Below are 14,180 nucleotides of genomic sequence, written 5' to 3'. Positions count from 1 at the left end.
GGGAAGGCGGGGCGTTGCGCGGCGGCTGCGCGGGGGGACGCGGCGGGGAGGGACCGACCAGGAATTATTTTTATTTCTTTGTTTCCCGGGGTTATTAAAAAAAAAAAAAAAAAAAAAAACAAAGGGGTGGGGGGGTGAAAAAAAACCCCACAACAAAACGCGAAAAGGAACCCGACGGCCGCGGCGCCGCGCGAGGGACCCGAGGGCCGCATGGTGCTGCCGTGAGCGGGGCGGCGCGGGGCCGGAGGCGGCGGGAGGATGAAGCGGCGGAGCGCGGACTGCAGCAAGCTGCGGCGGCCGCTCAAGCGGAACCGCATCGCCGAGGGCATCTACGGCAGGTAACGAACGGCCGGGGACGGAGGGGGGGGCGCCGCCGGCAGCTCCGCGGCCCCCGGCCCGGCCGCGCCCCGCCCCCGCCCTGTCACCGGGCCGTGCGCGACATGGCGCCCGCCGCCGCCGCGCCGCCCCGCCCCGCCGCCGAACCGCACGTGGGGCGCGGGGAGAGCCGACGGGGCTGAGCGGCCGCTGCGGAGCGGAGGGGGAACCGCGGGGCTCTGAGAAGGGGGCGCGGCGAGGGGGGGTCCGTCTGCCCGCGGGTAACGGCGGTGGGGCGACGGGTGACGGCCGCGGGGCGGGGCGGGGGAGAACGGGGGGGAAATAAGCGCTGAAAGAGCGGCGATGCGCCGGAACGGCTCGGGGGGGGTCAGCGCCAGCGGGGGGGGGTCGAGAAGAGCGGATGCGGCGCTGAGAGACGCGGTCAGAGCGGTCGCGGGGCGGTGGTTGGGCTGCGCGGTGTCGGTGGGTTTCCAACCTTTACGAGGCTGCAAAACGCGTCACAGCTGAGATCTGAAAGCTGTAGGGAGGATCAGCGTCCCGCTTCTGCTTCCAGCCCGGCGGAGGTTCGGCTGTGCAGTAAGTGGGAACGTGGGGCAAACTTGCACGCTGCGGGGCTCGGTTGGCTGTGCAGGAGGCAGGCAGGCTCTGAGCACAGCAGCTGTGATGTTCAGCTGGCGGTGAATCCCTGCCGGAGAGACGGGAGCTTCCTGCTTTAGGCTCCCGTTGTCGAGAAAGCAGTGCTCGGATCGCTAAAGCGGTGCCGTCCGTTGCTTGGAAGTTATGTGGGATGGTTCGTCTCAGTGCAACGGTCGGAGGGTCAGCAGTGGGAATTGGATGCTGCACATTGCATGGGGGAGACGGGGTGGGAAGGGGGGAGAGAGGAGAGCTGGGAAAGGTGTGTGGAGCAGCAGGGAGTGAGTGCGGTGGGAGCAGCACGCAGAGCTGCTGCATGAAGACCTGTTGGAGGTGCCAGGCTGCTCGGGGGAGCTCCTCCTGAACGCTTTGCTTCAGCAATGGGATTTTCAGCCTCTGTTTCACGTGGGGCTGCGATGAACTGAAGTGCCGGGTGACTTCAAGGTGTTGTCCCACAGAACGAGAGGGGCAGCTGCTCTGCAGGGCTGGAAATGGGGCTGGGAGCACTTCCCTCCTGCGCTGCGCTCTCCTTTCCTCGTTTCTTTCCTCTCTTTTTTGTCTGCTTTGCTTTATTCCCTCACCTTCTGCCCATAATTCAGAGGTGTTACATGCAGGCAGTGCCTCTGTAACGATAGAATTCCAAACCATTAAAATTACTCTGCTTACTGTAGCTATTTACTCAACTTATCTTAATTGCTGCCATCAGCTTACACAAACCCAGTCCATGCAGTTATCAGGAGGCAGCATCGCCGCGATACAAACAGAGCAGCTGAGCTGAGCAAACAGCTTGATGAGCACACTCAGATCTTGTAGGATTTGTGTTTGCTTTCTAATTGAACACCAATCTTCCCACCCTTGTGCCGATCCTTCAGTGCAGAGCCGCTCACTGAGGGGTGAGCGTAGCTGAGAGTTGCAGTGCTGAGGAGTTTGGGAGCAGCTGCCCTCAGCCCTTGGTTTCAACCAGCCTTCCCCAGCAAGCATGCAGCACCTGCCCTCCCTATCCTTGAAGCTGCTTTCTGCATTTTGGGTGCCATCGTTTGCTGTCCTGCAGAATCCCAAGCTAATATTGCGTGCAAAGCACAGTGAAGACTGGAGCTACCTGCAGGTATTACCTGTGCAAGGAATGCTGTGCTCCTTAGAACACAACCATGCCTTCAGCAGGTCTCCAGACCCACCCAGGGGTCGCCGAGTGGGGCTCAGAGGGTCTCTTGTTGTCTCCACATTTTTACATTCCGAACTTTGCTTTATGCCTTTTCAGCTCTGCTGCCAGCATTTTGCAGTTAGCATCTTTGGCACTGCGCGTGCATTGGGACTTGGGCTGCTGCTCGAGGTATTCGTGGCAGCTTGTTGTTGTCGAAGCTGCTGAAGTTGACTCTCGTTGCTGCTTGGCTCCCACTCCTCATCCTTCATGTGTTTAAAACCCCACTGTTCTGCTGCTGACACTTCTTCTGTGGTCCCACTGAGTCCCATTGGTGGCACAGCAGAGGAGGACCCTTCCCACCAAAGCTCCATTGCGTTTTGTTGCTGTGTGACCTCTGAGTAAAGAAGCTCCTGCTCACATCCGACCTCAGTTCCCCTCTTTTGGTGTAAAGCTGCTCCCCCAAAAAAGAATCCCCCTCCAGCATTTTGCATGTGGCTTGCCCAGATGTTAGGCATTTCTTTGCAGCAGCATCAGTGGGTGTCAGAACTGCAGGTGTGGGGTCACAGAGCAGCGCAGTGCTCAGGGCTGAGCATCAGTGTATGGCACAGAGGGACAATAGAGGCACCGGGGGGGGGGGGGGGGAGAAGCAGCACTGGGAAGGGCTGATACAAAGCAGGGGAAGGAGGGGGCTGCTGCTGCCTTTGGGTTTTACTCACATAATCTCATTCGGAGGGTGTCGGTGTGCCTTTGTGGTCGGGATCTGCGTGCCTTCCTCCCGAGGATCCCCACCAGCTGCAGCGTGCTGCAAATACACCCCTTTTTGTTGCTTCCCTTTCCTAAATGGATGCATTTATTTGAACGTAGGTATGTTGAAATATCCCCCTTTGACAGCTCGGCATCAAAACGCTCTTCCCAATGGCTGTAGTTAAAGGCTTAAAATACACCCTCAATTCTTGGCGATGGGGTTCGTGCTCAGCGCAGCAGACAATGAGCGAACATCTGCGGGGTGGGGAGGGGGGGAGGAAGAAACGTCTCAGCCCCGAGGATGGGGGAGTGCAGAGCAGGAGAGGAGCACTGCAGCTGTGGCAGTGCCTCTGTTTGCCAGGCTTTGCTTTGTACAAATGCATGGCAAAGCAAAAGGGAGCTTGAGGGTGAGCGTCTGGTCGGAGCAACGCGCCGCCTTCTTTGCTGCTGTAACAATAAATGCAGTTGAACAGAGGCAGCTGTGTCAGACAAGGCTTGATTTTAATGGAATCGTGGAATGGTTGAAAAGGACCACAGTGATCATCGAGTTTCAACCCACTGCTGTGTGCAGGAATGGAAGGCAGCCCCTGGTCAAACCGTGCTGTAGGAAATCTTCTCTCCTGTACTGCAGTTACTGACAGTTTTTATTCCTGACCTTTGAGTTAATTAAAAGTTCATAAGTTCATGCAGTCGTTTGCTTTTTTCTTTTCCCCAGTCTTTGTATTGGAAATGCTGACTGAGATCACTTTTCTTTTCTCTTGGCAGTACTTTCCTGTACCTGAAGTTCCTGGTGGTGTGGGCACTGGTACTGTTAGCAGACTTTGTCCTGGAGTTCAGGTTTGAGTATCTGTGGCCCTTCTGGCTCTTCATCAGGAGCGTTTACGATTCCTTCAGATACCAGGGCTTGGTGAGTACAGCACACAGCTGCTGCCCCTCTGTGGGGAGCTCCCGTGGGGCGTCGGGGTGGTTTCCGTGTGCCACAGCACTGATGCTCAGTTCCACAAAAGGAGCTGTCAGGTGGCAAAGTGATTTGTGCTCCACGTCTCTTCCTCCTCATGTTGCCTCTTTAATCTGTGGCAAGTGGAACACATCACTATCAAATTATTCACCGTAGGCAGATAGCGTTTGAATCCCTGAGATAAGGGGATTTGTTTAGATCCCCTCTATTAGAGCTTTCTTTAAGCCTTTGCCTGTTTAAATATTTACCACTTGGGGAGAGTGAGTGATGCTGCTGATTGAGATTTGTAGTAGAACGTAGTCATGATAACACTACATCAACACTGTATGTCAGTGATCTTCAAACAAAAGAAGGGGTGCGTGCAGCAGCTTGGGGGCTTGCAGGAGGAGTGGTTGGGGCACAGATATTCTCAGGCTGTACATTTTGTCTCATGATTGGGCAGATCTGTCCTGCCATCAGCCAGGCTGCCCTGTTTGGTTGGGCTGGGTGATTTAGTGATCTCTCCCAACCCTAATGGTGCAGTGATTTCTTTACCCTGAGTATAAGTAATGCTCGTGTTTCTATGCTGGACTCACTGGTGATGTTTGCTGGAATAAACTGAACTCTCTTCTTTCTTTTTAGGCTTTTTCAGTGTTTTTTGTTTGTGTAGCATTCACATCAAATATAATATGTCTGCTCTTCATACCAATACAATGGCTGTTCTTTGCTGCCAGCACGTATGTGTGGGTACAGTATGTGTGGCACACAGGTAGGTCACTGTTCCTTAACTAAAACATACTGATTCAAATATACATCTTAATTAATTCTTCATAACATGCAGAACCCCTCTTCTATTTGTCACATTTGCGTTAATGTACTTTTTATGCAGGTAAGAAGTGTTCTTTTTGTTATCCTTGGTATCTTTACATGCGCCCCGTACCATCTCTCTTTGTACATCTTGTGGTTAATCATCACTTAATGATTAACTGCTGGAACTGAAGGTCTGTGAGCTGCAGTTCCTGACTTCAGCACACTCCTGCACAGCTCAACAAGCACTGAGCAGATGCAAGAGCTCTGAAACAACACGACACCCTTCCCACTGCTCAACTAATAAGTTGGTTAAGTGGGATATCACCATATATCCCAATGTATTTCAGTCAGGAAGACACCTTGCTTTGCTTAAAGGCAGCTCTTTGTTCCCCAGGACCTTGGTGGTTGGGACTTTGGTAATACTTCTGTGTTAGCCTTGCAGTCAGATGATGGGGGTTGCAGGATAGCACGGATCCCTCCTCAGCTTGCTGGTGAAAGCAGTCATCTCCCTGATGAGTTAGTCATGGGTAATAATGACAGTGTGGGAGTTCATGGCAAAGACTATGAACCAGTTGCTGCCCAATATAAAATAGGCTAAAAAAAACCAAAGCCCTGGGTTTATTTTTAGGGCTGTGTTAAGGTGTCGTAGCGTCATCTTGAGTTGTTCTCAGAGTAAAGGCAGAACCTGATGGGTCGGGTTGAACTTCAGCTGTTTAGCTCTGCTTCCCTGCACCCTTAGGAATTACTCTTTCTTTAATGCTTATTTAAGTTGATGGGAATTTGCTCTTTTTTTTTTTTTTTAATGTTTTTGAGAAAGTGGTGATCTTTTCAGGTAGGGTTTCTGCCTACCAGAACCATTCGGCCCATTGTAGCAGAGGGGTTTTACCATAGCTTTCCAATTTGCATCGAAGAAAGCGGTTCAGGAGAGAGCAAAGTAGAGAGCATAGCAAACAGAGCAAAGCAAATCACATCAGGGCCTCAAAATAGCACCCATAGCTCCAAACTGGAGACCTGCTTCCAAATAAGCACACAAGGCGTTGACGGCGGCGCGTAGCCAAGACCTTTATGAAGTTTGGGGCACGGAGATATAATTGAGTTGTGGAGTTGTACAGCAGCAGTTAACACAGTCAGCAGTGGTGGCTTCCATTGGCCAGGAGGGCTGAGAGCTGAGCTGAGCTGAGCTTTGCTTGGCTGCTGCAGGGAGGGATCCATGCGGTGCCCTCCGTCCCTCTGCCGTGAGCGGTTCCTGGAGCCCATCTGCTCAGTGCTGGGCCTGGCAGATCCGAACTCGGGGTGGGGAAGCAGTGCTGGCTGTGAGGTTGGCAGCTGTAACATGAGCTCATCTGCTGCAGCTCCTTCCACTCGCATTCCCAGCCTATATACGGCGTTGTGCTGCGCTGTTTGCTCCACCTCTGCTGGTTCTCACTGGTGCCTCTTAACAGCAGCCAAACAAGATAAGGAGACAAACGTTCAGAACCACTTTAAAGACATCCTAGATGCTTTATCAAGCAAAAAAAAAAAATCCCAAGCTCTTACAATTCCATTGATAAATGTCTGAAAATTGCCCGCTGCCTTTTGGAAGCCTTTAAAAATGAGTGCAGAATGTCTGCTGCGTGTCCTATGGAACTGAGCTGTTTCTCTCTCTTTTCCTTTGTCTCTCCTTCCCCCTCTCCCCCCCACAGAGAGGGGTGTGTGTCTACCAACAGTATCACTGTGGATACTTTTTGTTTATATCGAAGCAGCAATTAGATTTAAAGATTTAAAGAACTTCCATGTGGACCTTTGTCGTCCCTTCGCAGCACACTGGTAAGTCCCCTTTGCTCATTAACATTTATTATTAAGCATTTATTATTAGACCAGAGGGATTGATAGCCGGGGCTTTGGATGTTGGTTCAGGGTTTGGCCCCTTTGATTCTCCCTCTCACAGCTGTCCTTAAGCATTCCATCCATAACGTGTGCTACACGTCAACCAAGCGTGGTTGTCCTGAAGATATTTGTGATATTTCTGGGACTTTTTGGCATCCATTTACAAATCCTGCACCTTCATAACGAGTGGAAGGCAAAAGTAACATAAGGATATTCATGCATTCCATTAAGAAGATTTTCTCTAATGAAGAGTGCCTCTCTGTGCCCTTCTTCGGGAAGCAGAGGTGCATTTCTCTACCACAGGTTTGTAGTGCACCACAAGGCTGTGCTGGGTTTGATGTGTGCCCTCTTTTGTGCTCAGAGTGTTTGGTCCATTTCCCCGTGGGACAGCCCTCGTTAATTAGGCATCTGTCATTTTCACTTCTGTTGTCCACGCTGTGCAAATAAAGCCTTTAAACACGGACTGAATTCTGCTTTGGTTACAAAAACAGTTCAGGAGCTGTGAAGAAAAGTCTTTCTGTTGCTGAATTAGATGCAGACATCTCAGCTTGTCATCAGGGTTTTCAAACTGGAGCTACAGCTGGCTTTGCTCAGCATCACAAAAGGAGCATTGGCAGATGCATATGCAAATGGTTCTTGCATTCTGGAAGCGTACTTAGAAATGCAGATTGCACAGTGCTGTTACTGAGCACAGAGTGGGAAGACTTCCACGGTTAATGCAGCCATCTAGATGGGAGTTCTCCCCAGTGTAGGACACCCCCTGTGTTCAAAATGCAGACTCGTGGTGCTTTGTTACAGTGCTTCCCAAAGACGATGTATTTTTATATGGAGATGTTTGCGTGGCCCCTCAGGACCAAAACTGGATTGCAGTTGGCTGTTACCTCCTGGAGAGATGCGCAGTTGCACCTTGTGCTTGTCCAACAGCTGGCACTGCTATGCACAGTTGCAATCATTAATGTTACAATTAGTCTGCCTGTAACGAGCTGTACCTTGGTAACAAAGTCTCTACATTTTAATCATAGCGCAGCAGAAAAGTTCTGTGGATCACTGTGTGAGAAATTGTAATTGAGATGCGCTCACAGCTTTGCAGTTGATGAATTTATATTTGGAACAATGAAGTGGCTCTTTTTGCTCTTTTCTTTCCCCCATAGCATTGGTTACCCCGTCGTCAGTTTGGGCTTTGGCTTTAAAAGCTACGTCAGCTACAAAATGCGTTTAAGAAAACAGAAAGAAGTGCAGAAAGAGAATGAGTTCTACATGCAGCTCCTGCAGCAAGCACTGCCCCCGGAGCAGCAGATGCTGCAGCGGCAGGAGAGGGAGGCAGAGGAAGGTGAGCTCTGTGTGTGCCAGCAGCACCTCCAAGTTCTGCTGCTTTCATCCACTGTGATCCCAGAGGAGGGCTGAAATAAACCTTGAGTTTGTTTTGGGGTGGGTATTATCATAGAATCAGCACAGAATGGCCTGGGTTGAAAAGAACCACAGTGCTCATCAGTTCCAACCCCCTGCTATGTGCAGGGTCTCCAACCAGCAGCCCAGGCTGCCCAGAGCCACATCCAGCCTGGCCTTGAATGCCTGCAGGGATGGGGCATCCACAGCCTCCTTGGGCAACCTGTTCAGTGCGTCACCACCCTCTGGGTGAAAAACTTCCTCCTCATATCCAACCTAAACCTCCCCTGTCTCAGTTTAAGACCATTCCCCCTTGTCCTATCACTATCCACCCTCATAAACAGCCGTTCCCCCTCATGTTTATACGCTCCCTTCAAGTACTGGAAGACCACAATGAGATCCCCCCCCCAGCCTTCTCATTTCCAAGCTAAACAAGCCCGGTTCCCTCAACCTTTCCTCACAGGAGAGGTGCTCCAGCCCTCGGATCATCTTAGTGGCCCTCCTTTGGACCCTCTCCAAGAGCTCCACGTCTTTGTGTTGGGGGCCCCAGACCTGGGCACAGTGCTGCAGATGGGGCCTCACAAGAGCCGAGTAGAAGGGGACGATCGCCTCCCTCTCCCTGCTGGCCACCCCTATTTTTCTTCATGGGTTTGGCTTTCTTTTCTTTTTGCTAAGCGGACTCTTAATGATTGCCTTCTGCAGAAGAGATGGTTGTAGACTCCATCATTTTTCTTCGTGTCGTAATATTGATTGATTTGAACAAACTCATTTTCTTTTCTTTATTTTGCTGTTGCAGCCAAAGGATTATCTGAGATGGATTCCTCGATACTTCTGCAGCACAATGGAGGCATTCCAGCAAATAAAAAACTATCTGCAACGTTGCCAGAGCTAGAATATAGAGAAAAAGGGAAAGAAAAGGACAAGGATGCTAAGAAACACAACCTTGGGATAAATAACAACATTTTGCAACCTGTAGACTCTAAAATACAAGAAATTGAATATATGGAAAACCATATCAATAGTAAAAGATTAAATAACGATCTCGTAGGAAGTACAGAAAACCTCTTAAAAGAGGACTCATGCACTGCCTCATCCAAAAACTACAAAAATGTCAGTGGAGTTGTGAACTCCTCCCCCCGCAGTCACAGTGCGACCAATGGGAGCATCCCTTCAGCATCCACTAAAAATGAGAAGAAACAGAAGTGTCCAAGCAAGAGCCCGAGCGCACATAAGGACTTAATGGAGAACTGTATTCCCAACAACCAGCTCAGCAAACCAGATGCGTTGGTCAGGTGAGTTTCATTGCAATGCAGTGTTAACGGCCTCTCGTGGTGCCAGGCATTGGGTATGTTTGGGCTGTATTTTTGTAGTTGGTCTTCTAAGGGAAATGTAATTCATGGTCTCGTGAAGAGGACAGAACTGGCTTGTAATGGGGTAAGGCAGGCAGGAGGCAGACTGCTGGGCTTCTCTTCCTGACTTTTGCCTCCCATTGGCCACACAGTCTTCAGCAAACAGCTTGCTGTGTCCCTCAGGACGAGGTCCTCACCGACCTCACAGGGGTGTTGTGGGGCTTTGTGGATGGCTGTGACAGTCACTGGAGGGAAATGAGGGAAACGTGGAGAATGCTCATTGCAGAGCTCAGCGGTGTGTTCTTAGCAAACATTCCTGGGTGACCTTTACATCTGCAGGGAATTCAGAGGGGTTCGGTGTTACCTGGGCAGGTTTTGGTTTCTCGTTTGGTGGTGGGATCTCTTTTTCCCCCTGGAATGTTTGGCTTTTGTTTTTAATTCACAACTACGGATGCAAAGTGGCAGCTGCCCTACGACTCCTTGAAGCGATAACTCAAGCTTGCTGTGTGCATCACTGCTAACACACCAGTTTAAATGCAGGCCACAGCACTTTAACAGAGCTGCGAAGATGGGAGAGGTCACATCTTGATGTCCATTCACCTGGATTGTGCCCTGAGGAGCTGCTAGCAATGGCACATCACCCACAGCAGAACTGCAGCGCTGTTAATGCAGTCACATTGTCAATGCTGTTACATTGGCAGCAGGGCTCACACCAACAGATGGGGCCACAAGAGAGCAAAACAAAGAACAGGTCTCTTAGCAAAGCACTTTGGGTCACATAGAACTTCAGTTTTTGTAGGCAGGTGATTATGGGGAGGTGTAACCGAAGGGACACATCATCAGTGGGTTATGGACAGCTGGAAGCAGCAGACTGAGCTGTCGTTGCCTTCCCAAGGCAATAAGGGAAACGATCCATCTTGGAGGGGACTGCTCAGTCATTTACTTCGTTACTGAGGTCAGTAATGATATGCAGCTGTGCTTAAGAAAAGAAGAAGCATATCTGTGTTTCTAGTAATGAGAAGCTGAAAGAAATTGGCGTTGCCTCTGTATGCACAGAAGAGCTTGGACTTGCTTTTTTACAGCAGAACATTTGGGGGCTGAAGATGAGCACACAGCTCACACCAGGGAATGCAAGAACTGCACTTCTTTATTATTTCTAATGGAAATGAACGTTTTTTTTTAATGAAGTACCACTAATTTTGGTAGATCTGATATCTGAATGAGAGAAACCAGGCAGGAAACATTTGGTCCTTACGTTGTGATGGGTTATTGGCTTCCTAACTCATAGAGGGAGGACACTTTCCTGCTGTCCCATTGTCACGACGGAGCTCAGGGTGTTGAAATAACTTCTTGTCCTCAACATGAAGCATTCATTTGCTTGGTGCCATCACTGTTTGCCCACTACGATTTTTCTTCTACCCATGCATACAGATAGGATGTATTTTTAATTCATTATTTTAAGAGAGAACAATCTTATTTCAAACGTGTGGGGAACACAGAGGTGAGCTGGGGGCCTCTCATTACAAACTGGTGTCTTTATTTAACCCATTTAAGATGAAGATATATGAATGAATAAGGTTGTGTGACTTGCTGGATTCTCTCAGTTCAGGAGGAATTGAAACTAAATTCACCAAGCCCTGAATTATGGATAACATAACATGTTCACATCTTGTACTTCAAGGGAAAAACCCAGCCATGTTTAGCAGGAATTCAGGAGTGCAGTGCGTCGCTAACAGCCTGAATTAGGTGAGAAAAGCAACAATGTGCTCGTGTGGTCACCTGCCAGCCCTGGGGGATTCTCAGCCTTATCAGTTTCATTTCTGCTTGGAGGGAAGGTGATTCCATCAGGTGTTCCACAGGGCTGCAGTGCTTGGAGGGGAACAGACTTCCTGTGAGGGTTATGAAGTGTGTGCACAGCTGTACATATAGCTGTATGTAGAGTTACCTAAAAGATGGTACAGCAAAGAGAGGCATCAGTTTCCAGTCTGATGCGTTGGAACCTTTGGGTAGTGGGAAAGTACAGCCTTTTAAATTGAACACTGTCTTTTAAAATTGTCTGTCTTAGGTTGGAACAAGACATTAAAAAGTTAAAGGCTGACCTGCAAGCAAGCAGGCAGATTGAGCAGGAGCTGCGTAGCCAGATCAGTTCTTTGACTAACACAGAGCGGGGAATTCGGTCTGAGATCGGACAGCTCCGGCAGGAAAACGAACTGCTCCAGAACAAGTATGTGCTCTGCAAAGCTGTGTGGGTTGCTTGCTGATGGCTGGAGTTTGCTGGAGGGGGAAATAATGTGTTGAGACTTTACCAAGCATAACGTGCTTGCTTGTAAGAAAGCAAAACTCGCTTGGGAATAGTGACAGTGGTTTAGTTGTAGTAAGTGAAAACCTGTGCTAAATCCCATACCTGTTACCTTCCAGATTGCACAATGCTGTACAAATGAAACAAAAAGACAAGCAAATGATCAGCCAGCTGGAGAAGAAACTAAAGGCAGAGCAAGAGGCAAGAGCCTTTGTAGAAAAGCAATTAATGGAAGAAAAAAAGAGAAAGAAGTTGGAAGAAGCGACCGCTGCACGTGCTGTTGCGTTTGCTGCTGCTACAAGGTATGTGGTTCTACTCCAGAAGGAATATCAGCTCCAGAAAATGTCTCAGATGATGAATGTGCTGTGAGTTACCAGCTGTGCAGTGGCTGTTGTGCCCGGTGTGGGTCAGTCCTCTCAAAACAGAAATCTCCCCTTGCAGACGGGGGCTGTGAATCAAGGCTTCATGCAGTGACAATGGCCTTTATCTCGCTCCTCAGCAGTATTCTGCTGTCGCCACTGACTGCAAGTGCTCGGCACAGTGATATTTCACTATTAATGCAAAGATGGAATGGTTTTTAACGTGAAAATAGGGTGCAAGCGTCGATGATTGCAATGTTCCAAGTGTCTAAAAAGCATTATTTCAGCTTTTCTGTTGTCCGTCATTCATAAATGTTCGAGATAACTTCCCAATCCTTGGGGTGTAAAATTGGGGTAACTCCTTGGAGTTTTTCATTGTTGCCATAAGGAAAATCTCTTACTGAAAAGAATGAGGTTACCTTTCCTTTCTTATCCTTCAATACTGATAGTACTTTCCATGCAGTAAGCAATCCCAGGCTGACAGCCTCCTGCTTTTATTTACTGTCTTCTCTTTTAATGCTTCTCCTGCAGAGGAGAATGTACCGAAACTTTACGGAATCGTATCCGAGAGCTGGAGACAGAGTGCAAGAAGCTGACCATTGACATCAAGCTGAAAGAAGATCAGATACGAGAGCTAGAAATGAAAGTTCAGGTAACAAGAAAGTGCCCGGGCTCAGAGCAGCATCACAGTGAGTGCTTTCAAACCCTTGAGACTGCTGGGTCTACACAAGAGGCAATCAACACCTTCCAGAATTGTTCTCTTCAGATGTCTTTCTTGCACGTCTTGCATCAGGGTTTGTTAGAAGATGGGGATAAGAAAGGTTATGGGTCTCAGCTCCACACCACTCGAATGTTGAAATGATTTGGGTTGGTTTTTTTTTCCCCAAACCAATGGTCAGGACGGACTGAGGAAAACATAACCCCCACTACACCTTACGTCCTATGTGAGGCCTTGTTGCCAGTCTGTGTTGTTATAAATGTCACTGTTGGCGAGTAAGGAACTTAACAACAACAAAAAACCCCAAGCCTCCAGGAATAGCCATTCCCCACCACAAGGTGACCGTCTCCTCCATGCAATACTCCCTCCTTTTCACTTTTCTACATTTCTGGTTTGCATCAGTTCGGTTCAACGCGGGAAGCATGTGAAGAGGAAGAAATCCCTCCCATCGGACACCTGAAATAGCTTACAGTGCAGTCAGTCAGTATTTAGTATCGCTTTAAACTTTCTGGTAAGGGCTTTGTCCCCATTCTAGCTGCTTTCGTATTCCACAGCTCAGCAATTTTGTGCTTGCAGAAGAGCGCTGTGCAGCTCTCAGCTGGAAGGGATGGGTGAAAGGTCTCAGTGGTACAGACAATAAGGAGCTGAGGAGCAGAGGAAATGGGAACTGCTCACTGCACTGTAACTGCTCTTTGTACAATATGGCTTTAATCACTTGTGTGATGGTCATGTATAATTACTGCAGGTGATATTACAGCGTCCTCAATTAACCATCATTTTAATTTGACTGCATTAATACCAGGCCCAGTGGCGTGCTGTAGGGAAGGGAAAGACTTCTCAGTACATCTCATCCGTGACACCTACAGGAATAACATTTATCCTCATTGCTCCTACAGGAACTGCGGAAGTACAAGGAAAATGAGAAGGATACGGAGGTGTTGATGTCAGCACTGTCAGCCATGCAGGATAAAACACAGCACTTAGAGAACAGCCTGAGCGCAGAGACGCGGATCAAGCTGGATCTCTTCTCTGCATTAGGAGATGCGAAACGGCAGCTTGAGATTGCCCAAGGTAACACCCAGTGGTGGGGATGGTTGGAGCTGGGGAATCTCGGGGTCCCCCCCCAACACAACCCGTCCTGGGATTTTCTCCATTGTTATAAATGGTTTCCTCAAAGCTGGAGAACTTCTTTGAAAGAGCTAGAAGATAAGATAAGATAGTAGTGCTGTCTGTTATCCCCATCCCCGAATCTCCTGAAGCAAATAAACCAAAATGTGGGGGGAAAAAACCCCAAAGTCCCCCTGTGGGTAAGCAGGGAGGTGTCGGTGTTTGGGTGCCACCAGAGGGAGCACGGAGGCAGCATTTAACCCTGCTGGGCTGTCTGTTAGCTGGGCAGGCCCTGGAGCAGAAGGAAGTGAGCTCTTGGTTGAGTAGCTCTTGAATTTCCTCGAAGGAGTTCGTTTGCAGGAAGGTTTTCTTAGAATGAGGACCTTTTTTTTCCGTGCTCTTTATGTAATTACATCAAATGCTGTAATGAGTTGGTGAGTGTGCACAGTGGGGGGGGGGGTAGAAAAATGGTGCGGACAGCTTTGAAAATAAGGG

At 49.2% G+C, this 14,180-nt stretch overlaps 1 protein-coding gene and 1 long non-coding RNA gene across 6 annotated transcripts in view; one reads left to right on the top strand and one right to left on the bottom strand.

Moving 5' to 3' along the window:
* The first annotated feature begins 8 nt into the window (after positions 1-8).
* TMEM57 (transmembrane protein 57) overlaps positions 9-14,180 on the top strand; it is a 15,692-nt gene continuing 1,520 nt past the window's right edge. The window contains exons 1-11 of one of the 4 annotated variants that reach the window (XM_040651707.2): positions 730-912; positions 2,843-2,974; positions 3,620-3,761; positions 4,434-4,560; positions 6,284-6,407; positions 7,619-7,797; positions 8,650-9,145; positions 11,268-11,426; positions 11,621-11,803; positions 12,392-12,512; positions 13,475-13,649. In XM_040651707.2, the coding sequence (XP_040507641.1) occupies positions 2,955-2,974; positions 3,620-3,761; positions 4,434-4,560; positions 6,284-6,407; positions 7,619-7,797; positions 8,650-9,145; positions 11,268-11,426; positions 11,621-11,803; positions 12,392-12,512; positions 13,475-13,649 (1,726 nt within the window). In that variant the 5' untranslated portion in view covers positions 730-912; positions 2,843-2,954. Of the gene's footprint in view, positions 339-729; positions 913-2,842; positions 2,975-3,339; positions 3,458-3,619; positions 3,762-4,325; positions 4,561-6,281; positions 6,408-7,618; positions 7,798-8,649; positions 9,146-11,267; positions 11,427-11,620; positions 11,804-12,391; positions 12,513-13,474; positions 13,650-14,180 lie in introns of those variants that run through there. The other 3 variants (NM_001030895.3, XM_046903554.1, XM_025142989.3) reach the window with 3 other exon arrangements.
* The window catches only part of LOC121107505, a 1,236-nt gene continuing 320 nt past the window's right edge, over positions 13,265-14,180 (bottom strand). For both annotated transcript variants that reach the window (XR_005841706.1, XR_006932071.1), the window contains exon 2: positions 13,265-13,777. This is a non-coding gene — a long non-coding RNA (uncharacterized LOC121107505). The remainder of the gene's footprint in view (positions 13,778-14,180) is intronic.

Source organism: Gallus gallus, chromosome 23 (assembly GCF_016699485.2).
Source record: "Gallus gallus isolate bGalGal1 chromosome 23, bGalGal1.mat.broiler.GRCg7b, whole genome shotgun sequence".
In the NCBI taxonomy this organism is placed as follows: domain Eukaryota; kingdom Metazoa; phylum Chordata; class Aves; order Galliformes; family Phasianidae; genus Gallus; species Gallus gallus.
The sequence above is the reverse complement of the archived record's forward strand: the minus strand, read 5'-3'. Positions and strand labels throughout refer to the sequence as shown.